The 25132-nt window shown below is 42.2% G+C and overlaps 2 protein-coding genes across 7 annotated transcripts in view; one reads left to right on the plus strand and one right to left on the minus strand.

Moving 5' to 3' along the window:
* LOC110521921 (protein cramped-like) overlaps positions 1 to 7036 on the minus strand; it is a 49023-nt gene extending 41987 nt beyond the window's left edge. For 2 of the 6 annotated variants that reach the window (XR_016495305.1, XM_021599889.3), the window contains exons 1-2: positions 4135 to 4559; positions 3416 to 3768 (exon numbers count right to left, since the gene is read on the minus strand). Coding sequence is in view for 3 of the 6 variants with exons in the window: in XM_021599889.3 (XP_021455564.1) it covers positions 3416 to 3768; positions 4135 to 4184 (403 nt within the window). In the remaining 3 variants the exon portion in view is untranslated. Of the gene's footprint in view, positions 1 to 3415; positions 3769 to 4134; positions 4560 to 5359; positions 5472 to 6949 lie in introns of those variants that run through there. The other 4 variants (XM_090232203.1, XM_021599891.3, XM_090232204.1 and 1 more) reach the window with 4 other exon arrangements.
* On the plus strand, positions 5669 to 21165 carry LOC110521922 (jupiter microtubule associated homolog 2). Its single transcript, XM_021599892.3, has 5 exons — positions 5669 to 7352; positions 8384 to 8532; positions 18901 to 19046; positions 19161 to 19209; positions 19442 to 21165. Exons 1-5 carry the CDS (start codon positions 7297 to 7299, stop codon positions 19678 to 19680), a joined length of 639 nt encoding a protein of 212 aa, XP_021455567.1. The 5' UTR covers positions 5669 to 7296; the 3' UTR covers positions 19681 to 21165.
* The last annotated feature ends 3967 nt before the right edge of the window (positions 21166 to 25132 follow it).

A 25132-nucleotide genomic window follows, 5' to 3' on the forward strand; every position in this document is an offset into this window, starting at 1 on the left:
CTATAGATATTGTCAACCTAATCTCGGGAGTTGATAGGCTTGAAGTCATAAACAGCGCTGTGCTTCAAGCATTGCGAAGAGCTGCTGGCAAACGCAGGAAAGTGCCGTTTCAATTAATGCTTACGAGCCTGCTGCTGCCTACCACTGCTCAGTCAGACTGCTCTATCAAATCATAGACTTAATTATAATATACACACACCGAAATACGAGCCATAGGGTCATTAATATGGTCAAATCCGAGAACTGTACTTTCAAAAACAAAACGTTTATTCTTTCTGTGAAATACGGAACTGTTCCGTATTTTATAGAATGGGTGGCAACCCTTTGTCTAAATATTGCTGTTATATTGCACAACCTTAAACTTTGTCATAATTATGTAAAATTCAGGCAAATTAATTAGTCTTTGTTTGGAAGAAATGGTCTTCACACAGTTCGCAACAAGCCAGGCAGCCCAAACTGCTGCGTATACCGACTCTGCTTGCACTGAACGCAAGACAAGTGACGAATTCCCTCTAACATGAATTTCTTTTAACTAAATATGCAGGTTAAAACAATATATACTTCTGTGTATTGATTTTAATAAAGACATTGATCTTTACGGTTAGGTACATTTGTGCAACGACAGTGCTTTTTTCGACAATGCGCTTTTGTTAAATCACCCGTTTTGGCAAAGTTGAAGTAGGCTGTGATTCGATGATAAATTAACAGGTGTAACAGATGTGAAACGGCTAGCTAGTTAGCGGTGGTGTGCACTAAATAGCGTTTCAATCGGTGACGTCACTTGCTCAGACCTTGAAGTAGTGGTTCCCCTTGCTCTGCTAGGGCCGTGGCTTTTGTGGAGCGATGGGTAATGATGCTTCGTGGGTGACTGTTGTTGATGTGTGCAGAGGGTCCTTGGTTCGCGCCCGGGTATGGGCGAGGGGACGGTCTAAAGTTATACTGTTACACAGGCACCCCATTGATTATTTGCAACGCAGGACAAGCTAGTTAAACTAGTAATATCATCAACCATGTGTAGTTAATTTTTTTTTTTTATATATATTAAAGTTAAATGCTAGCTAGCAACTTGCTGCACTTGCGTAACAGGTGGTCAGCCTGCCACGCAGTCTCCTCGTGGAGTGCAATGTAATCGGTCATAATCGGCGTCCAAAAATGCAGATTACCGACTGTAATGAAAACTTGAAAACCCCCATGCCGATTAAATCGGCCGACCTCTAGTCCCTACGCCTATAGCAACAGAGGAGAGAGAGACCAATACAGTGCCTTGCGAAAGTATTCGGCCCCCTTGAACTTTGCGACCTTTTGCCACATTTCAGGCTTCAAACATTAAGATATAAAACTGTATTTTTTTGTGAAGAATCAACAACAAGTGGGACACAATCATGAAGTGGAACGACATTTATTGGATATTTCAAACGTTTTTTAACAAATCAAAAACTGAAAAATTGGGCGTGCAAAATTATTCAGCCCCCTTAAGTTAATACTTTGTAGCGCCACCTTTTGCTGCGATTACAGCTGTAAGTCTCTTGGGGTATGTCTCTATCAGTTTTGCACATCGAGAGTGAAATTTTTTCCCATTCCTCCTTGCAAAACAGCTCGAGCTCAGTGAGGTTGGATGGAGAGCATTTGTGAACAGCAGTTTTCAGTTCTTTCCACAGATTCGATTGGATTCAGGTCTGGACTTTGACTTGGCCATTCTAACACCTGGATATGTTTATTTTTGAACCATTCCATTGTAGATTTTGCTTTATGTTTTGGATCATTGTCTTGTTGGAAGACAAATCTCCGTCCCAGTCTCAGGTCTTTTGCAGACTCCATCAGGTTCTCTTCCAGAATGGTCCTGTATTTGGCTCCATCCATCTTCCCATCAATTTTAACCATCTTCCCTGTCCCTGCTGAAGAAAAGCAGGCCCAAACCATGATGCTGCCACCACCATGTTTGACAGTGGGGATGGTGTGTTGCTTTTACGCCAAACATAACGTTTTGCATTGTTGCCAAAAAGTTCAATTTTGGCTTCATCTGACCAGAGCACCTTCTTCCACATGTTTGGTGTGTCTCCCAGGTGGCTTGTGGCAAACTTTAAACAACACTTTTTATGGATATCTTTAAGAAATGGCTTTCTTCTTGCCACTCTTCCATAAAGGCCAGATTTGTGCAATATACGACTGATTGTTGTCCTATGGACAGAGTCTCCCACCTCAGCTGTAGATCTCTGCAGTTCATCCAGAGTGATCATGGGCCTCTTGGCTGCATCTCTGACCAGTCTTCTCCTTGTATGAGCTGAAAGTTTAGAGGGACGGCCAGGTCTTGGTAGATTTGCAGTGGTCTGATACTCCTTCCATTTCAATATTATTGCTTACACAGTGCTCCTTGGGATGTTTAGAGCTTGGGAAATCTTTTTGTATCCAAATCCGGCTTTAAACTTCTTCACAACAGTATCTCGGACCTGCCTGGTGTGTTCCTTGTTCTTCATGATGCTCTCTGCGCTTTTAACGGACCTCTGAGACTATCACAGTGCAGGTGCATTTATACGGAGACTTGATTACACACAGGTGGGTTGTATTTATCATCATTAGTCATTTAGTTCAACATTGGATCATTCAGAGATCCTCACTGAACTTCTGGAGAGAGTTTGCTGCACTGAAAGTAAAGGGGCTGAATAATTTTGCACGCCCAATTTTTCAGTTTTTGAATTGTTAAAAAAGTTTGAATTGATTCTTCACAAAAAAATAGTTTTATATCTTTATGTTTGAAGCCTGAAATGAGGCAAAAGGTTGCAAAGTTCAAGGGGGCCGAATACTTTCGCAAGGCACTGTAGCTTTAAAAATAAAAAATAACTGGTTAGAATGCCCGTTTTAGCACAAACAGTCAGACTGAGGCCAGCGTGTCACAACATCGTAAGGCCTGCAATTAGGAGTGGAGCGAAGTTCGAAAAACAACATGCGAGGCTGGCTTGGAGCAACACTGGCCGCCACCTCAATGTGCAAGTCAGGAGAGACAGACACACAACCCAATCCTCAACAACAGAGTGAGCACTGCTTCTAAAAAATATTATGTTGAGTCATAATTATTTTATGTTGAGTAGTATTCCAATACCGCAAAATGAGCATTCAAAATATTAATTAAAATGCTGACATCCCACGCCCGTCTCCCTCTCATAAGCAATAATATGGGAAGGCCTCACAACTTGAATGCAATTAAGTAGTTTCCAGGCTCCTGCCTCTAAACAATTAAAGTGTCCCTTTTGTATAGATAGTGCGTTTATGCTGCCCCTATCCTGCATTCAAAACACTGACCATCACCAATAGATGGACCTAGCTACTTTTGCCAACTACAAACGGGGAGTAGAGGGATGGGGTACTCCTATAACACATAAAACAGGTGACCCCGGGCACAAACACTTTCACAGCATACCTTTCGATTTCTCCCCGTTGTGACCATTGATAGTTGGGGCGATGGAATCCTTCCGGATTCGTTTGCTCGGGGGTCGAACGCTGGATCTCAGAAAATGATGCTGGTCGTGACTCGGTGCTGTCGAGGACCGGGGCTGTTGGCTCGAGCAAGGTCCAGACGGGTTCGATACGGAGGTGGTAATAACCGGTGCTGAACTGGTGCAGCCCGTAGTTGATAGAGTATGGATTTCCATTCCGTCTCTCTTTGTACTTCGCTCATCGCTCCCCTGATCTCCGCTCTCCTCGTCACAACCGTCAAGCTTTCTGCCCGAATTATTCGTGTCATCGACACAGTCTTTCAGCCCAACTGTCATCCTGGCAAAACACAATCAATACAAATGTTTGACATTTAAAAGACATCACAACGCAAATCAACTTTAAAAAGACGACGTTCGTTCTCTCAACATGGCCGCCGCTGCTGGTTTCAAATCCCCTCAGTCCAATCGACACACGAACATTGTCTGCATGTTTTCATTTACATTTTGAAAGCCAAAATATTACTATACCTTGTTCGTGTGTTTTTGTTAGTCATCTTAAACTTCTAACAGTTTACATGGGTTTATTTTTATCCGAAATTCAAATACGAGCGCCCCTGAGTTTAGCGCCCGCTGAAACGACAACGTAAAACCTTTCTATACAATCTACCTCTATTTACAGTGCTTCTTTATCAGACAAGGTTACCCATTTTCATGCTCTTCGACAGCAGACGATGTCTTCTTTCTTTTCACCATCGACCCGGCGGTTTTAGTATGCAACAGTATATAAAATTGGGCATATTCAAAGCATGAACAGGGTCTAGCCGCGACTATCTTCACCTCGCTCAAGCTGTGACTGAATTTAACTCTGCGCAGCTCAACTGTTCACTATCCGAGTACCACACTCTTACTCGCAATTTATTGCCGTAGACGAGCTGAAATATTTGACCAAACATTTAACTATATAACATGCTTCAAACGCTCAAAATAAATAATCTGAATAAACTAGCAGGTTTTAGTTTTTACTACAGCCACAAAAGAGCACAGAACGCTCGCAGTCTCAATTTTGCTTCACCCCCTCATCTCCAGAATCGTTGTTTAACATTGATGTTTGACGACATTATGTTAACTGCATTAAAAAAAAGTTGCTTCTGATATGAACTCAGCTTTAGAAAGCAACAGCGGATACCACAAGCACTCGAACCAATAGAATATTGAGTGTTCAACTACAACAATATATAATCCATATATACATAGAGCAGACACTGCATTTCACTTAAGTTGCAAGATACATATTACTTCTAACATGCACTGATACAGGTGTTTCATCTCTTTAGACGTCTTCAAATATTTTGAGGAGAGAAACATTACTACTGTAGCTACAACTTTAAACTACTGTCACGTCTCAAACATACACCCTAAATTCTTTGAAATTCATTCCCATGCAGGGAAACAAGACACATTACTGTGTCAGATGTATGTGTTCTCTAAATCATGATTGTCCAACCTAATGAGAACTCTTTTCAAACTCAAACAAATTGACAAAATATTATTTTTTACTGCAGAAATATGAGTAGCTAATTGAATAATCTATCGTTTGTTTAAATTATTGCTTTATTCTGTGGTTGCTATCCTCACCTCAGCTGATAGATCAGTAGACATAATCAGCTGTTATCTTTCCACTCGTAACCCGTGTCATTTCTATAGGTACATTTTAGGAGGAGCGGGATACACACTTCAAAAAGCAACTAACGTTACACTGGTGCTAGCTACTAGCTAACGTTACTAGCTAAATTAACTTTGGTGATGTGCGGCCAAAACCTAGTCAACTAATGATACTTGATAGCAAAGGAATAGTCTGAAGCACAAATTCACACGAAATTATGCACAGTGTTGCAGTGAGACAAAGATTAAACAATTCACAAAATTACCATGTCTTGACTTTTGTGTTCACGACTTCATGAGGAAACGTGCAAACTAAACCAACTCCGATTGACAGCCCTCTCTTGCACAAAGCACGCCCACTCCAACTCAAAAACAAATCTCCTGATTAGTCAGTTGAGGGAGAAAGATATATGATTGACATCCAAGAGCTCCAATTGTTGATGATAAAAGAGGATGCAAATGACCCAATTGGATATCTCAATCAACATACGTTATTGGGTGCGCGGGGAGTCATTTTACATTGGCCCTGCCAAAATCTGTGACGTCATCGGGCGAAAGCAAGGAGGAGTGCCCTCACAAATCGAACATTTTGACAACAATGCAACATGGTGCTTCGTCGAAATACAAAAAATCATAAAATAAACGTTTGAATGTTCTATCTCGTTTCCATTGGGAAGGCAGATTAATTGTTTTTATGAAAATCAATCACTTTCGCATTGGAAAACCTAGATCCGGGGTTGCCGTGGAGGTCGCCCAGGCAGAAAGCTCTAAATATGATATATAATTGAATAGTTTTAGGTGTTTTTTTCACTCTTTTTAAATCAACTTTTATTTTGTTAGCTAATTAAGTTTTGATTTTATATATATTGATCCACAGCAGTGCAAGACTGTCAAGTCAGTTATTTGACTAACTGAACTGAGAAGCTAGCTGTTTAGCTAGTTAGCTACTGTAGCTAGTTTGTGTTTTTATTTGAAACAACGAGATGGCAGAGGCCTGTAGACTGTTGAATAGGGCAGAGGATCACAAAAAAAATCCCACAATGGTTTATTTCAAGGGCTATTCCAGCTAACTAGTGAGCTACAAGCGCCCTAAACTAGTGGCTGTATGGCTTCACCCAGGTGTGTATTTCGGAGGATTACCAAGGAGTCTACGACTGGGGATGGCAAAGAGGTGTCCTGGTTTCTGATTTGTTTCCCCCCTGATAAACCCTTTATCTGGGCCTCAGTCAGAAGAGACGTGGACCTAGTGGGTGAGGATGGTGCGCATGGATAGTGGATTGGACACAGGATGTGACCTGGTGGACTTCCACCTGCCTCTGCTGTGGATGACCATGGAAGATCGTCCAGACATAAATGTCAATGGGCTCACTGAAATGTTTTGTTTTGTTGTTTTAAAGAGCTACTTTGAGACGTGTGTTTAATTGTCATTTTTGTTTTGAGCCGACTCGCCGTCCAGAGCCCGGAACTTGTTGGCTCAAGCCCTGGAGGCAGCCCGGATCCAAATCGAATGCAATCCACTTTTAGCCAGTACCAAAAACACGCCGACACGGGCGCCCGGATGAGATTAATCGAACCCCATTCATCTGCAAAGTTGGGTATAGCAATGGGACATATAATTCTAATTTAGTTTAGATCGATTTCTATGGTATGTTCCCCGCCTAGAACCAACATCACACGCGCCACCAATGTACTCAATTCAAAACAAGGGGCGTTATTGGCATGGGAAACGCAGGTTTACCTTAGCAAATGAAAGAGATAAAACAAAAGTGAAATAAACAAAAGATGAACAGTAAACCTTACACTCGCAAAAGTTCCCACTATTTTAACTTTACTACCATGAAATACTGCTACATTACCTGGAACCGTTTCAAGTTAAAATGTTAGTTCATTTTCCAGTTATGGAAATACCGCCCAAAGTCCGGGCGAGTAAACCGCCTGCACCTAATATGACAGACAGGCGGAAAGCCAAATCACAATGGAAAGAGGGCGTTATCTTTAGTAATTTAACCAATGAAATTAGTCACACCTTTCGACTGATAATGCTTTTGACCATTGAGGCTCTTCCCATTGCTGGCTCGTCCTATCGAGTGGGCGGGGCTTTTCCCGGTTTCGGAAGGGCAACACGCAACCAAGCAACAAAACTTTTTAAAAGATTGAGCTAGCTACGACATTAATTTCCTCTCTCACGAAGACAGTCTTCACAATGACTTCGACGAACATGTTTTCAGGACTCGATAATGGCGCAAAGCCAAGTTCAAGGTAACACGAAATTGCATCCACAGGTTTTATTTGCAGCAGGCAAAATTCAAGCAACTAGCTGGCTATGTTCCTGAAAGCTACCCCTTATGCTCATTGGCCTGTAGTTAGCAGTTAGCTAGCTAGATGGCACTTTGGTGATACTAACGTTAACTAGTTATAAGACAATTTAGTGGTAAAATGTTTATTCCGTTTTGTCAGTAGTAAACTTTTCATTTGGTAACAGCTTCTATGGGCTTTGGGGTTTTTCTGGGGGGGTGCGCTGCGGAAATGGAAGCTCGTGGAATTCTTTTTTTTTTTTTTTTTTTACGGTGTAGCCAGCGATATGACGCTCATTGCATTTTCCAAACAGACACAGTCACCCACACCCCGTTTACAACAACCTATTTCTTAAAAGTAAGGGTAATTGGGCATATTTCATTTTTTTTGCGCGGTCAACTATGGTTGTCTAACCCCCCCTGCGAACATCCCAAGAACAGCCAGCTAACGTTAACTGGCTAAATATGTGTTCTGTGTTGAGTTGTGATCAGCTAACGTTACACAACTAAATGTGACTTTTAAACAGTTTATTTAGGTCAGTAGGCCTGTGTAGCCTGCAGTCATACTGTAGAACATTTAACAGCTAATGTGGCCACAGCCGCCATTTGTGGCCTGTCTATATATAAGAAGTTGTACATGCTGCATATTCTATTCCTAGATTTGGCTATATACACGTTTTCATTATGGAACATTCTCTAATCATATTATCCCAGGCACTGCCTGCCTTTGTGTATGATGAATGCTGACAGCAGAGTTTGGCCTACAGGCTATATACTCTACATCAGTGGTTCCCAACCAGGAGCCACAGTGTGTGTTGCCTATCCACAGGGGGTACTTGAGAAGACTCATGAGACCATAGGCTTGCTGGTAAAGCACATGGGGGGGGGTACTCCAGGAATACTCCAGGCAGAACAAAATGAATTTGGTGGTACAGTAACCAAAAAAGGTTGGGAACCACTACGTGAACCAACATGATTCTGATGTTTCCTTTTCAGAGTCCTGCGTCCCCCCGGAGGTGTCTCCAGCGACCTGTTCGGTGGCTATGAGGGAGAAGCAGCTGCTTCGAGGCGGCCCCACAAGATGGCCTCCAACCTTTTCGCCCCACCAGAGCCCCAGGGTGTCATCAGGCGAACCAACCCCCCAGGTAAGAGCGAGAAGGACCTTGACTGGGCATACAAATTCCCTTTTCACACTACTGGGCTGAATTGATCAAAGCTTTTTTGCTCTGGCCTGGTTATGCATCCAAACATTGGGTGGCAGTCTGTGTTCTTTTAGTCCTTAATACAGAATAAAGGCTACGCATCCACCATAGATACTGGAACCATGAAAGGATGTTGGAACTATGATAGAAAGGACTGTGAAAGGAAAATATCAGAGCCAGGAAAGTTCAGGTCGGTGTGGAAAGGGAATATGCTTCCTATGTCTTCCTACAAGGTGACTGGGCAGTCAGACAGGCAATGGCTGCCCTCCCTGGTTCTGGAGCTGTCCGAGCCTTTTCAGGTCTATGTGGTGTGAAAACTGCCACTAAGGTGCTACGTTAGCATTTAAGGTTAAAAAATGAGCCATTGATAAGTGTTGACTTACTCACCATTTCTTCCCCAAATCATGTTTGGATTGTGTTGACATGCTGCAGTGCGTGTGTTTGATAAGGGCAACAGGTCACTTATTTTATCTGGTGACTAAAGTGTCACAAGACTCAACCAGCCAAATCAAATTTATTTTGTCACATACACATGTTTAGCAGATGTTATTGCTGGTGTAGCGAAATGCTTGTTTCTAGCTCCAACAGTGCAGTAATATCTAACAATTCACAACAAAACACAATACACACAACCTAAAAGTAAAATAATGGAATTAAGGAATATATAAATATTAGGACGCGCAATGTCAGTGGCATTGACTAAAATACATTAGAATAGAGTATGAGATGAGTAAAGCAAATTGATGTAAACATTATTAAAGTGACTAGTGATTTCAAGTCTTTGTAGATAGGGCAGTAACCTCTAATGCTTTTTAACAGTCTGGTGGCCTTGAGATGGAAGCTGTTTTATCAGTCTCTCGGTCCCAGCGTTGCACCTAGACTGACCTCGCCTTCTGGATGATAGCGGGGTGAACATGTAGTGGCTCGGCTGGTTGTTATCCTTGGTGATCTTTTTGCCCTTCCTGTGACATCGGGTCCTGTAGGTGTCCTGGAGGGTGGGTAGTTTTCCCCCGGTAATGCGTCGGGCAGAACGCACCACCCTCTGGAGAGCCTTGCGGTTGTGGGCGTTGCAGTTGCTGTACCAGGCGGTGATACGGCCCGACAGGATGCTCTCAATTGTGCATCTGTAAAAGTTTGTTAGGGTTTTGGGTGACAAGACACATTTCTTCAGCCTCCTGAGGTTGAAGTGGTGCTATTGTGCCTTTTTCACCACACTCTGTCTGGGTGGAACATTTCAGATTGTCAGTGATGTGTATGCAGAGGAACTTGAAGCTTCTATTCTAGCCTAGTAACAATCAGTAGTAGGCCGTTGTCGTTCCATGCAGTGAAATAACTGAGTGCTCAAGAGCCACAGCCCAGCCTCTTCATTGTTGAGTCCAGTGTGGGATTACACCCTGGCCAGGCTTTCCGTTAGCCGGTAAATGCTGTCTTTTGGCAAAAAGAAATAAGTGACAAGCCGATAAATTAATTGGTTGCCGGTCAAATTGTCCGGAATTTTTTGTAAATCCATTGGAAACCATGCTGATAATCCCTGTTTCCAGTGTTACCACCGAGAGGGGATTCTTTCTCCAAAACAGAGTATAGACGAATTCAAGATCACACCTTCTTGAGGACAAAGTAACGAGGCTGATGCACATCGCAAGCTCCTCCAAGGAGTTGAACAATTTAACTTCCCACAGCAACGGCTAACTTTGAGCAGGCCAAGGTCTGCCGAAACACTAGTAAATTAGATGCAAATTGTGTTTTTTAGGCCCAGCCCTATCACTCCTGCTGCCACCATAGGCAAGATATACTGCCCCTGTGTCGCATAGTGTAAAGATTTGAAATTGATTGACTAGACTAATGATGTGTATCATGCGCAATTGGTGCAATTCAATTTAGCAGCACTTGGAAATCAAACTTCATTTCCAACTATTCACATCAGTTGCAATCACTAGGCAGTCAATTGCCTATAGTGGAAACAGACTTAACCACGTACAGTGCTTTCGGGAAGTATTCAGACCCCTAGACTTTTTCCACATTTTGTTACGTTACATCCTTATTCTAAAATTGGGTAAATTGTATTTTTCCCCCTCATCATTCTACACACAATACCCCATAATGACAAAGGCAAAAAAAACTGTGCTTGAGAAATGTTTGTTAAAAATAAGAAAGCTGAAATACCACATTTACATAAGTATTCAGAACCTTTACTCAGTACTTTGTTAAAGTGACTCTGGCAGTGATTACAGCAACGAGTCTTCTTCGGGTATGACGCAGACCTGTATTTGGGGGGGTTTCTCCCATTCTCTGCCGATCCTCTCAAGCTCTGTTAGGTTGGATGGGGAGCGTTGCTGCACCCTGTTTTCAGCTCTCGCCAGAGATGTTCGATCAGGTTCAAGTCCAGGCTCTGGCTATCAAGGATATTTAGAAACCTGTCCCGAAGCCACTCCTGCGTTGCCCTGGCTATGTGCTTAGGGTTGTTGTTCTGTTGGAATGTGAAACTTGACACCAGTCTGAGGTCCTGAGCGATCTGGAGCAGGTTTTCATCAAGGATCTCTGTACTTTGCTCAGTTCACCTTTGCCTCGATCCTGACTAGTCTCAGTCACTGCTGCTGAAAAACTTCCCCACAGCATGATGCTGCCACCACCATGCTTCACAGTAGGGATGGTTCCACCTTTCTTCCAGACGTGACGCTTGGCATTCAGGCCAAAGAGTTCAATCTTGGATTCAACAGACCAGAGAATCTTGTTTCTCATGGTCTGAGATCTTTAGGTGCCTTCTGTCAAAATCCAAGTGGGTTGTTGTGTTTTTTATTTTTTACTGAGGAGTGGCTTCTGTTTGGCCACTCTACCATAAAGGCCTGATCAGGTTCTTGGTCACCTCCCTGACCAAGGCCCTTCTCCCCTGATTGCTCAGTTTGGCTGGGCTGCCAGCTCTAGAAAGAGTCTTGGGTGTTCAAAATGTATTCAATTTAAGAATGGAGGACACTGTGTTCCTGGGGACCTTCAATGCTGCAGACAATTTTTGTACCCTTCCCCGGATCTGTGCCTCGACACAATCCCGTCAATCCCGTCCTTCGACCTCATGGCTTGGTTTTTGCTCTGACATGCACGGTCAACTGTGGGGCTTTATATAGACAGGTGTGTCCCTTTCCAAATTATGTTCAATCAATTGAATTTACTAAAGGTAGAAACATCTCAAAGATGATCAATGGAAACAGGATGCACCTGAGCTCAATTTTGAGTCTCATACCAAATGGTCTGAATTAGGACTCGGCGACATGGCCAAAATATCATGGTATTTTTCGATTTTTTTTAATGGTATTTCATGTTTTTGATTGAGTTCTAAATTTGCTTTATGTGTAGTGCGTGACCATAGGGTGGCGTATGTACAGTGGGGCAAAAAAGTATTTAGTCAGCCACCAATTGTGCAAGTTCTCCTACTTAAAAAGATGAGAGGCCTGTAATTTTCATCATAGGTACACTTCAACTATGACAGACAAAACGAGAAAAAAAATCCAGAAAATCACATTGTAGGATTTTTAATGAATTTATTTGCAAATTATGGTGGAAAATAAGTATTTGGTCAATAACAAAAGTTTCTCAATACTTTGTTATATACCCTTTGTTGGCAATGACAGAGGTCAAACATTTTCTGTAAGTCTTCAAGGTTTTCACACACTGTTAATGGTATTTTAGCCCATTCCTCCATGCAGATCTCCTCTAGAGCAGTGACGTTTTTGGGCAGTTGCTGGGCAACACGGACTTTCAACTCCCTCCAAAGATTTTCTATGGGGTTGAGATCTAGAGACTGGCTAGGCCACTCCAGGACCTTGAAATGCTTCTTACGAAGCCACTACTTCGTTGCCCGGGCGGTGTGTTTGAGATCATTGTCATGCTGAAAGACCCAGCCATGTTTCATCTTCAATGCCCTTGCTGATGGTAGGCTTTGTTACTTTGGTCCCAGCTCTTTGCAGGTTATTCATTAGGTCCCCCCGTGTGTTTCTGGGATTTTTGCTCACTGTTCTTGGGGTCATTTTGACCCCACGGGGTGAGATCTTGCATGGAGCCCCAGATCGAGGGATATTATCAGTGGTCTTGTATGTCTTCCATTTCCTAATCTCTCACAGTTGATTTCTTCAAACCAAGCTGCTTACTTATTGCAGATTCAGTCTTCCCAGCCTGGTGCAGGTCTACAATTTTGTTTCTGGTGTCCTTTGACAGCTCATTGGTCTTGGCCATAGTGGAGTTTGGAGTGTGACTGTTTTGAGGTTGTGGACAGGTGTCTTTTATACTGATAACAAGTTCAAACAGGTGCCATTAATACAGGTAACAAGTGGAGGACAGAGGAGCCTCTTAAAGAAGAAGAAGAAGTTGTTACAGGTCTGTGAGAGCCAGAAATCTTGCTTGTTTGTAGGTGACCAAATACTTATTTTCCACCATAATTTGCAAATAAATTCATTAAAAATCCTACAATGTGATTTTCTGGATTTTTTTTCCAAATTTTGTCTGTCATAGTTGAAGTGTACCTATGATGAAAATTACAGGACTCATCTTTTTAAGTGGGAGAACTTGCACAATTGGTGGCTGACTAAATACTTTTACCCCACTGTATATACACCACACACACAGAGAGACATTTCAATCGGTCTTTCTCCGTTCAGATTGTTTTACTGTTCAACTTCAACCCAAAATAATTTCCTGCACTCATTTGAGATCATTTCCACACTGCCATGATATGGGCAAGAATAATTGGCCTTAGGTTAAAAATAATGTTTATTTAGATTTATTTAGATTAAAGCACTTGGGTGAACTTTTGGAATTGTGGAAATTGAATGTTTGTTATAATTTTATAGTTAGAATATAAATAATAGTGAGCACTTTAAATACATTTGACATGACAATGAACGAAAATGCCATGGACGAGTTGTGACAGGGTAGGAACCAAAGTGATGTTCAGTGTTTTTATATGGGATCTTATCATCTTTGGATACATTAAGTCTTTATTCATATAGCCAACATATTCATGCTTTGCCTATTCCTCTTTGATTTAGGCGATAATGTTGCACAAACATGCCGATTTAAGCCTCCACCAGTACTAACTAGTATCAGGTTGTTTTAGCTAGCTACGTTTGCTCCGACTCAGTATTTTTAGTTAGCTAGCAGGCTAATTTTGTAATTATAGAACTCTTGTGGATTTATATTAAGATCAAAGTGGAAACAACATCGTTGTCATCAACATTTTTGCATGTGTTGCATTGACCATGCAGATTGAACGAAAGTGTCATGGTCAAGCAACAACAAATGTGCTCCTTGTGTGACAGGAGGTGGGACTAGGTCTGTGTTGAATGCGTCATGGAGAGAGGGATAGCGGCGACTAATGACTCAAGTAGAGTAAACTATAAAAATGGACGTTACACACGGCATATCACATTTAACAAACCAAACATTCAAATACCGTTTTAGAAGGTAAAGTAAAAACCCAAATCGGTCCGTGCATATATACCTGTGCATAAATACCTGTGTGTGTGTGTATATAGTAAAATACAGTATACTGCCCAGCCCTAGTCTGAATACTTATGTAAATAAGGTATTTCTGTTTTTTATTTTATAAATACATTTGCATAAACTTCTTTAAAAAACGTTGCTTTGTCCTTATGGGGGAATTGGGGGGGGGGGGGGGGTTGATTAAATTTTTGAATAAGACTAACATAACAAAATGTGGGAGAGGGCAGCTGGTCTGAATTCCTTCCGAACGCACTGTATATCACACAAGTCACGAACCCACCCCCCCCCACCCCAAATTACAATAAACACAACATTTATTAACATCTTCCAGTAGAACTGTGAAGAGTGCGATATCATTGGAGCTTTGGAAAAAAAGTGCTTTCATAAATGCTTGGCGCGGGCCTTGTTTCACAGGAGCATTGTAAATATACAGCCATGTTCGTGTACAGCGATGTTTTGTTATTTATTAGGCATGAACATTTTAAATTAGGCGTAAAGGAAATTCAAATAAGAGGCCCGAATTGTATTTGAAAACAGAGGTTTTGTTATTTTTAAAGTGTTCTTACAAGTAGCCTATAGGACAGGCAATTTGCAAATTACACTGATCAAAAATATAAACGCAACATGTAAGCCCTGCCTTATCTCAGCTCACTGGTCACCATAGCATCGCCCACTTGTAGCACACTCTCCAGCAGGTATATATCACTGGTCATCCCCAAAGCCAACACCTCCTTTGTCCGCCTTTCCTTACAGTTCTCTGCTGCCAATGACTGGAACGAATTGCAAAAATCACTGAAGCTGGAGACTCCTATCGACCTCTAACTTTAAGCATCAGCTGTCAGAGCAGCTTACTGATCACTGTACCTGTACACAGACCATCTGTAAATAGCCCACCCAATTACCTCATCCCCATATTGATACCTGCCTAATCTTACTACATTTCCACACACTGTATACATTGATTTTTTTCTGTTGTGTTTTTATCCCATGTGTAACTCTGCTGTAGTTGTCGCACTGCTTTGCTTTATCTTGGGCAGGTCGCAGTTGTAAATGTGAACTTGTTCTCAACTGGCCTACCTGGTTAAATAAAGGTGAAATAAAACCGGTGTACTCTGTACTGGGGACAATGTAAGGCTGCTCTAAAATGTGCAGTTTTGTCACAACACTGTCACAGATGTTTTGATGTAGCGTGCAATTGGCATGCTGACCGCAGGAATGACCACCAGAGCTGTTGCCAGAGAATTTAATCATTTTCCTACCATAAGCCGACTCCAATGTCGTTTTAAAGAATTTGGCAGTGCGTCCAACCGGCCTCTCAACCGCATCCGGCTTCCTCGCCTGCAGGATCGTCTGGCACCAGCCCCTGGACAGCTGATGAAACTGTGGGTTTGCACAAATGCAGCATTTCTGCACTAACGGAAACCATCTCAGGGAAGCTCATCTGTGTGCTCGTGGTCCTCACCAGGGTCTTGACCTGGTATGCAGTTTGGTGTTGTAACTTATTTCAGTGGGCAAATGCTAACCTTTGATAGCCACTGGCATGCTGGAGAAGTGTGCTCTTCACTGAATAATCCCGGTTTCAACTGTATCAGGCAGATGGCAGACCGCATTTTTATGGAGTCGTGTGCGCTGCTGATGTAAACTTTGAGGGGAGTTCCCCATGGTGGCGGTGGGGTTATGGTATGGTTAGGTGTAAGCTACTGACAAACACAATTGCATTTTATCAATGGCAATTTGAATGCGCAGAGATTCTGTAACGAGATCTTGATGCCCATTGTTGTGACATTTATCCGCTGACATCACCTCATGTTTCAGCATCAAGGATCTGTTCACAATTCTTGGAAGCTGAAAATGTCCCAGTTCTTCCTTGGCCTACATACTCACCCAACATGGGACAACATTCCACAGGCCACAATCAACAGCCTGATGAATTCTATGTGAAGATGTCACGCTGCATGAGGCAAATGGTGGTAACACCAGATACTGACTAGTTTTGTCCCGTGGAATAAATATTGTAGATCTTAATGTTTTTCCTCAGAATCCTGGACTATTGGACCCCCATTTCTCCTAAAGAGCTACATTTTTATGGAATGGTCTGCCTATCCATGTGAGACACGCAGATTCGGTCTCTACCTTTAAGTCCTTATTGAAGACTCATCTCTTCAGTAGGTAGTGTAGTCTGGCCCAGTGGTGTGAAGATGAACGGAAAGGCACTGGAGCGACGAACCACCCTCTGCCTGGCCGGTTCCCCTCTCTCCACTGGCATTCTCTGCCTCTAACCCTATTATGCGGGCTGAGTCACTGGTTTACTGGTGCTCTTCCATTCTGTCCCTAGGAGGGGTGCGTCACTTGAGTGGTTTGAGTCTCTGACGTGATCTTCCTGTCCAGGTTGGCTTCCCCCTCGGGTTCGTGCCGTGGGGGAGGACTTTGTGGGCTATACTCGGCCTCGTCTCAGGGTAGTATGTTGGTGGTTGAAGATATCCCTCTAGTGGTGTGGGTGCTGTGCTTTGGCAAAGTGGGTGGGGTCATATCCTGCCTGGTTGGCCCTGTCCAGGGGTATAGTCGTACGGAGCCACGGTGTCTCCCGACCCCTCCTGTCTCAGCCTCCAGTAATTATGGCACAGCCAGAAACTGGACTGGCCTCCCCTCAGAGCCTGATTCCTTTCCAGGTTTCTTCCTAGGTTCCTGCCTTTCTTGGGAGGTATTCCTAGCCATTGTGCTTCTACATCTGCATTGCTTGCTGTTTCGGGTTTTAGGCTGTGTTTCTGTATAGCACTTTGTGACATCAGCTGATGTAAAAATGGCTTTTATAAATAAATGTGATTGGTATTTTTTATCCATTCCCCTACCTTTAAAAAAAAATGGCTGAATCTGTGACCAACCGATATCTGTATTCCCAGTCTTGTGAAATCCATAGATTGGGCCTCCACCTCCAAATCGATCCCGCTCCAGAGTACAGGCCTCGGTGTAACGCTCATTCCTTCGACGATTAAAGCGAATCCGACCATCACCCCCGGTGAGACTTAATCGCAACTCGTCAGTGAAGAGCACTTTTTGCCAGTCCTGTCTGGTCCAGCGACAGTGGCTTTATGCCCATAGGCAATGTTGTTGCCGGTGATGTCTGGTGAAGACCTGCCTTACAACAGGCCTACAAGCCCTCAGTCCAGCCTCTCTCAGCCTATTGCGGACAGTCTGAGCACTGATGGAGGGATTGTGCGTTCCTGGTGTAACTCGGGCAGTTGTTGCCATACTGTACCTGTCCCGCAGGTGTGATGTTCAGGTGTACCTATCCTGTGCAGGTGTTACACGTGGTCTGCCACTGCGAGGACGATCAGCTGTCCGTCCTGTCTCCCTGTAGCGCGGTCTTAGGCGTCTCACAGTACGGACATGGCAATTTATTGCCCTGGCCACATCTGCAGTCCTCATGCCTCCTTGCAACATGCCTAAGGCACGTTCACGAACATGAGCAGGGACCCTAGGCATCTTTCTTTTGGTGTTTTTCAGAGTCAGTAGAAATGCCTCTAGTGTCTTAAGTTCTCATAACTGTGACCTTAATTGCCTACCGTAAGCTGTTAGTGTGTTAACCACCGTTCCACAGGTGCACGTTCAGTAATGGTTTATGGTTCATTGAACAAGCATGGGAAACAGTGTTTAAACCCTTTACAAGTAATATCTGTGAAGTTTATTTTATTTTTTACTAGTTTTTTTATTTTTATCTTTGAAAGACAGGGTCCTGAAAAAGGGCCTTTCTTGTTTTGCTGAGTTAATGAACTATAACTCAGTCAAAGCTTTAAACTTGTTGTGTTTTATATTTGTGTTCGATGTATATTATACTGATATTATATTTTGAAGTTTTATTACTATGGAAGTGACTTTTTCTTCTAGGCTAAATGTTTTCTTTTTTCAACTGTTCCATTTATGATTTATAGCAGGGATGAAGACGCAACGGGCACAGGTTTTACTAAAAAGCAAAACATTGATGTTGGTATAAGAATGTCATAATTTTTTTTATTACGAATGTACAGGCTAATTTCTATTGTTAAGATTAATTACAATAATCTAAATGGGATTATGAGTACCGTAGGTGGACGCCCTAATGCGGTACACACACGATGCGTATGGATGTCCGGTAAATTAAAACCTCTGCAGCCAAATTTTCCTAATGGTGACCGAGATTTTCATTAGTTAAATGATGTTTGGGCCACATGTAATCTAGTGACATCACATGACTGGATCAATATGTCTATATTGAGGCCAAGGGTCAGAGATGGTTAAATTAAAATATGTTATCATGAGTTTCTATTGTCTCTCTGCACATCGAGCTGGTTTGTCTTCCAGTTTTCAGCCCTTCTGCGTCTTGTAGAATGTTCTAGAAGGAATTATGACGGCACACGCCCAGATATTGAAATGTTATCTAACTGTGAAATGTAATGCCTCATGTCAGTCCAGGCTGTGCAACAAGCTCTTCACCATAACTATAGAATAATGAGGGTAGGACTGGGCTTTGTGTGTGGAGGTTTGTGACCTGGTTCAATTTGGTTGGAGTGGGTACAGTCGTCATGTTGCCAGTCAGATAAGAAGTTTGAGAAGTGAAAATTCTATAGAAATGTTAATCACAAAAAAAGTAGTTGGGGTGTGGAGATTTGACTTGTCTGTCTTTTCCTCAATGCCTTCAATAATGTTCACCTTTAATGCCTTGTGTAAATTAGTTTGTTCTTTCTGTATTCTATTCTAAGGCGTTGACAGCGCCATTTTACCAGGTCAAATTCCTGGTGCATGTAAAAAAACAAACATTTGATTTGCTGTCCTTCTTCAATGTAGGGGGTAAAAGCAGTGGGATATTTGGTTCTCCAGATGCCCCAGCCGAGCAACGGAGACCCGTACCCCCAGGCGGTAACACCAGCAACATCATCTGGGGGCTAGAGAGCGCCCCACCCTCTGACAAAGCCCATTCCAACAAGCCAAAGGTAATCCAGACCATCCTTGTCCCCCAGTCTCTCCCATTCCAGATCACTAATGGTTATGGTTTTCTAATTTGCATGATATAGGCTATATTAACATGTTCTCCCTATTATTCCTAGGACAACATTTCTGTGGGTGAAAGTCCCATGCCCATACCTGAGCCCCCAGGTGAGTTTGACACGGATAATGGATTCTGGCTACCACCTTACAGCCCGCTGTCTGCCAGGCAGTTACTAGAAATGACTTGTTGACCAAGATAATAATAATGACTTAATAATTGCATAATTATTCATTACTAATCGGTTTCGACACCAAGTCTTATGTACCATTTGGTACCAGGTAAATCTAACTCGGTTTCTCATCTTTTTCTCTCGTATCCCTCTCTCCCTTTCGATCTCAGCTCCTCTTCCGAAGGAGAGCCCGGCCAAGGAGGTGAAGGAAGAGAACGTTGCCTCCCCTCCCCCCACTCCCACCAAAGCAGCGGTGGAGACTGCGCCTTCTCCCTCAGCCAAGAAGCCAGAGGCCTGCCTTAGTGAGCTCTCACTGAAGGACCACGAGCCCCACCTCGGCCCCCGCCCCCGCTCCCATAACAAGGTCCTTAACCCCCCAGGAGGGAAGTCTAGTGTGGTGTTCTACTGAGCCAGCTCCTCCATCCCATTTCTATTCAATTATGCATCCCAAATGGCACCTTATTCCCAATATAAGTAAGTAACCCTTGTCCGAGCCAGAACGGCACGTAGGGCAGGAGCCCATCTCTTGTTTCTGTAGCGTGAGGCTGCTTGATGTACAAGTACACCCCCTGGACAGGACAAGTTTATGGTCCCTGGATAAAATTAGTGGACTGTATAGGAAACAGGGAGCCATTTGGGATCCAAACCATGCACACCACTATTCTCTGTTCTGTTCATTTTCCCTTTTCACTCTGTCCTTCCATGTCTTGCACTTTCTAACCTAACCCATTCTTGACCTAACCTCCCCCTGTTCTTTTTAGATTATGTTGCTATCAAGCAGGAAGAAAATAATCTATCATTTTTACAGGCTAAATTCCTGTCCAATCATTCAAAATTCCCGATTCATTGCAAAGGTTCTATTTCTTGCTGTAAATGTTATTTTTTGTATTACATGGTTTTAAATGTTATTGTGTTGATTACAAAGGTTAATTTAGTCAATCACTGGCATCTATTTGTAATTCCGAGTATGACTCAGCAGTGTATCTTTGTCGGCATTGAGATCTGTTTGTTGCCCATGCAAACGGTTGTCATAGTAAGCCCTTAAGTGATCAAAATCCCTCTTTACTCTGTTTGTTAACAGTAACAGGTATCCCTATCATGCTCATTCTGTTTTCCATTTCATCACACTCCTTTTCTCTCCACTAATAATCAAACCTATCTTGAGTTTCTCTCTCTGCAGCCAGAAACAAACTCCTGTTCAGGGAAAAAAAAGCAAAAAATCGACTAACTAATGAATGCAAAGCAAAGAGCTATGGGCAGTACCCATGATGCACTGCCCACCCCCCAAAGTTCTTGTTCTGTGGAAGAAATTCCAATATGATTTTATATCTCCCATGCAAATGGCTGAATGTGTTGTGGTTGTTCCCTGCTCTGTTACCATTGCTTGCTGTTATCAGAGGTTTGTATCCACTCGGGGAGGCCTCTGTTTTAAATTAAAACGTCTGCTGTACACAATTGAACTCTGGAATAGTAAATGACTGGTCAAAATACGGATGGGGACTTGGGAGACCCTAAGGAACCCCTAGCCACCCATACACCGCGTTCCAGGCTGCCTGTCGTGCACCAATTCTTACAACGCCTGGCGAAGCGTTTTAGCATGTCAGTAACCAGTATGGCTAGTTTCTCATCACCGTATAAACCTTTTAAGACTTTGGTGTAAATCTGAGGTCAGCATATATTAAAGGTGCGTGATGACTTAGTGCAAATAAAGATTTATGTTGCCATTAAATTAACCAAAACTGGCCGGTTTGTAGGCAGTCTGGAACGCACCCCGGTTCAAGGTTTCCTGGTGCCATCTTAACCCCTGAGTGTTGGAGTACAGGCAGGCAAAGTTCACAGCAGAGGAAAAGCAAAAATAACCTGTGTTGCAATAAAACTTATTTTCAGACTATCATATTTTGTCTATTTTGCTGTTTTCAGAGCTTAGGTATTGGTGGTGTCAATATATTGATTAAATAATGGAATCTTTGCAATTTCAGCCTAAGGGTTGTATTTATTCGTGCACACTGTAGCAAAGGTTTTGCAGCGAAAAACAAGTTATTTTTAGTTCAGGTAGTCAGTTCCTTCATTTTGGCCCATTTTTTTTTTCATTTTAGTGTTTAGTGAATACAAACCAGATGAATACATTGGGAGGGTTCATCCTCTGTTAGCTTTTTGAAATGGCACACCCCTTATATTGTAGGTGTTGTCAATATTCTGCATGCAAGAAATGTCATGATGGAAATTCCAGTCACTGATCTTTAGTTTATGTTCAATCAACCTTGAACAACTATAAAATGAAAGTACTTTGAGTTTACATGTGATCGTTTTTATTGCCGTTTATTGCTGCTGTATGCTAATTTACCCTTGTGTAATGTCTAGGCATGCTTGAATATTCTAAACACAAACTAGGCCTTTATCACTATAATATAATCACATGTATTTTTGCCCCACACTTAGTGATGCCTTTGTGGCTCTGCTCATGGCCTTTGACTTCTGTTGGAGTAAGAGTTCCTCTCACATGACACATGTCTCATGGAGTTACGCTGGCCACCCTCACGTGAATAGAGGCAGTCTAACACGTCTGCTTGGCCTTGGGAATTTGGGCTGCTTTTGAGATAGTTTACAACTTATTTCTACCCACTGTCAGTACCATTGTACATGTTTGGCATTATGACATGACAAGGAGTTGCATGATGGCACAAACATACTGGTATCCAGACTCGCCACAAGGAGGATATAGTTCCAACTTGGACCACAAGAGGGTGCTGCTTTACAATACAAGGACTTTGATGAATAAGGCTGAACCAGTGGAGGAAGGGAAGGCCCATCCTCAGTGAATTTAATTTTAAAAATAGTGTTGTGATGTGACTAATGTGATGACGTATTTATCGAATCAACTATGTTTAATGGTAATCAAATTTATCATGTAACAACTCATTAGGAATTTGGGGCACCATGGAATAAGTTTTAATGAGTTACCATCTCTTGAATTAAACTCAAGATTACATATCAATAAGTCACATCAACTGTTCTCATATCAGTCTCATTCTGAAGGTTGCAGACTTCTTGCAGGAATGCAAACTAGTACCTTTCAGCGAAATTTGCCGTTTTGAATCCAAAATAGGTGACCTACATTCATGTAGATCTGTTGAGAAATGTTTTTTTAGGGGGGGGGGGGGGGGGGGGGGCTTTGGTATGCAAACGAGTGATGCACGTATTGGACCAATACTGTCTGTATCCAAGGCTCAGCCAATCGTTCACATAACAATGCAGCACGGCACTGACGAGACAACAATTTTGCTAGTTAAAGCATCAGTGTGCACTCTGGAAAGCGTGTCCCTTGAGCGATAACGAAGAGGTAGTAGGTGAGAAGCCTGACCACGGAGACTGTGGTGATGAAGCGTACTTTATGAGCTGTAACTGGAAAAACAGCTGGCATTTGGAAAGTTTGAGGTGGGGGAGAAACTGGTGGAACAAGTATTGTTAGCATTGTCAAGTATCATGCAAGCTGGATCGAATTCTCCGTTAGCTAACCAGAGAAATGTTGAGGAACATTAGCCAAAATAACTGATCAAATAATTGAGTTTGGTGTGTGAGAATTAGTTGGCTAATGAAGTCAGACAGCTAACGTAGCTTAAGTTATATCAGATGAGCTAACATTAGTAATCTAACCAATTCGCTATAGTATTAACTGGTATACGACTCCTTGCCATTCTTCAAGTTATAACGCGTTAGTTGCTTACTGGACCCTGGCAATCTGTGAAATGTTAACTAGCTAACGAAATTAACTAATGTTTTCCCTCTACAGTTTGGTTAATTTTCAGAATGAGAGAATTAGGTGAAAATGAGGCATTGCTTTTTAAACAAGTGGATTCAGGGATCAAGTGTAGCTGGACCTGGCTTTGGCCTAAGCTGGAAGCCACTATAGAGTTGAAAGGAACACTACACACTTTCCCCGTTTTTACTTTTTCAATACAGTAGATGAAAGGGGGTATGCCAGGTATAGTCTCTGCATGAAAGAGATCAATTATGCCAACAAAGGGTATCTCACTCTGCTTGCACATTGTAGAACAGATGTTCACAGGCAGAAAGTGTACAATGTAAAATGTGCAGTGTAGCCCAAATATATAGTTTTTGTTGTGTTGAACTTGACAGTAACTTGTGTGTGAGAGAGGGAGGATTATAAAACATGTTACTCAGTGAATGTTATTTTTGCACACATGGAGCGCTTGATCCATGTTGTCTATAGGGGCCACTATAATAGAGCAAAAATAGAAAGCTTGTTTGTTTAATTCTATTTCTACTTTAAGCAGTTTTGTCCCCAAGTGCAATATTTAGATTGTGTGTGGTCACAAGTGTTCTATTATAAAGGTTGTCATGGCTAACTGCAATATTAATGTATTGTTTTTTCTCAAGACTTGTCATTTACAGTAAAGTCTAGGTAACAAATAACATTTGGATTGCTTTCTTTACATTTTTTTAGTTGTGAGTTAGGTTCACATTAACCACTTTTTATTTTACACACAGCGACTGATCATGTAGATCATATTCTGTGTTTATTTAGTTAAAACCTGCATTTCCCCCTAGCAGGGATTTTTTTTGCATGTTTCAGTGCAACAAAAAAAAAAACTTTTTGGGCCCTCACCAGTTTGCACCCCTGTTCTTGAATCTGCAAGAACCCCAGCCTTTTCTGATCATTCAGTTCTACACACATTTAATTTACTAACTAAATAACACAGAATACACATACTTACATGAGACAAAAGTCCTTAGTGGACTGACAAGATATGATGGCTTGTTATGGAGAGTGGTTGGGAAAGAGCGATAGAAAGGGACATTTATCGTGGATACATTCTATAACTATTCTCACATTAATCATATACCTTGCACATGAACCACCGCCCGTCTAGATAAGAAATGTAATTACTACATTTACGTGTAGATGTCTTTTGTTTGGTTTCAACAGAGAGATGACCATCGATCCTTCTATGGGGAATGGCTCTGATTGTCCACCAGAGGTCACATGGTCCTTAGTTGTCCTGGCTTTGGAGTGGTTTCTTCAGAACAGATCTTCAGATGTACCCATGATTGTCTGAGATGGGATCTTCTCCTTCCTTTCTCGGGTAGATAGTCAAAGTTCTAATCCCTTTACATGCACAGCTGCAGACTGTCAATGTTTTGGTCTAGTGAGTTCATCTTCAACTCGTTGAGTTTGAGTTTCCAACCATTTTGTAACATTTAGCTCATGCTTCACGTTTGCGTGTTAATTTTTAACAAGTTATTTTTAGCACTCTGGTCGAAAAGGGTGGTTCCATCACACTGACACATTCTTCTGACCTAATTCGGGGCGTGGCTTTAATGTGCAAGGGACACAAACTATGATCTCTTAACAGCTGAAGGGGGTTTCCTTCCTAACTTACAGCATTGGTTCATACAGTTTTTAATAACATCACAAAATGAAAAGCAATACGACATTATTATTCATTAGATCCCCAATGACCATTCCAAACAATCGGATGTTAGAAATAATGTTCCAATGTTCACTTTTTGGACAAAAAGTTTTGGCAGCAAAAGTCTGCTGGAGACAAAGCACTTTTCTTTCCCAATACTGAGGAGCAAAGGGAAAGATTCCCCTCCTGCCTAATTTACGACTGAGTGTTAAGGTGTCAAAACCAGGTCTGGTTGGTCAGCTATTTACCAAGGTAATTGATTTACCAAAGCCTTTGATCCTCACCCAGGAGAGGCATGACAAGTGAAACATTAAAAGTTATCCTTTTTAAATAAAACTATATTCACGTCACAATAATTTATTAAAACAAAGTTTTGCAATAGTCTACAATAGCAATCTGTAGGGTAGCACCATGGTGTAGCTGGCGGAC

The sequence above is a fragment of the Oncorhynchus mykiss genome, chromosome 4 (genome assembly GCF_057628025.1).
Source record: "Oncorhynchus mykiss isolate SJ-2025 chromosome 4, ASM5762802v1, whole genome shotgun sequence".
Lineage (NCBI taxonomy): Eukaryota > Metazoa > Chordata > Actinopteri > Salmoniformes > Salmonidae > Oncorhynchus > Oncorhynchus mykiss.

Coding starts and splice junctions, on each gene's coding strand:
- LOC110521922 (XM_021599892.3), top strand. CDS start 7,297: ATGACTTCGACGAACATGTTTTCAGGACTCGATAATGGCGCAAAGCCA. Junction 8,533..18,900: donor CAGGCGAACCAACCCCCCAG/GTAAGAGCGAGA, acceptor TCTTCAATGTAG/GGGGTAAAAGCAGTGGGATA. Junction 19,047..19,160: donor CCCATTCCAACAAGCCAAAG/GTAATCCAGACC, acceptor TATTATTCCTAG/GACAACATTTCTGTGGGTGA.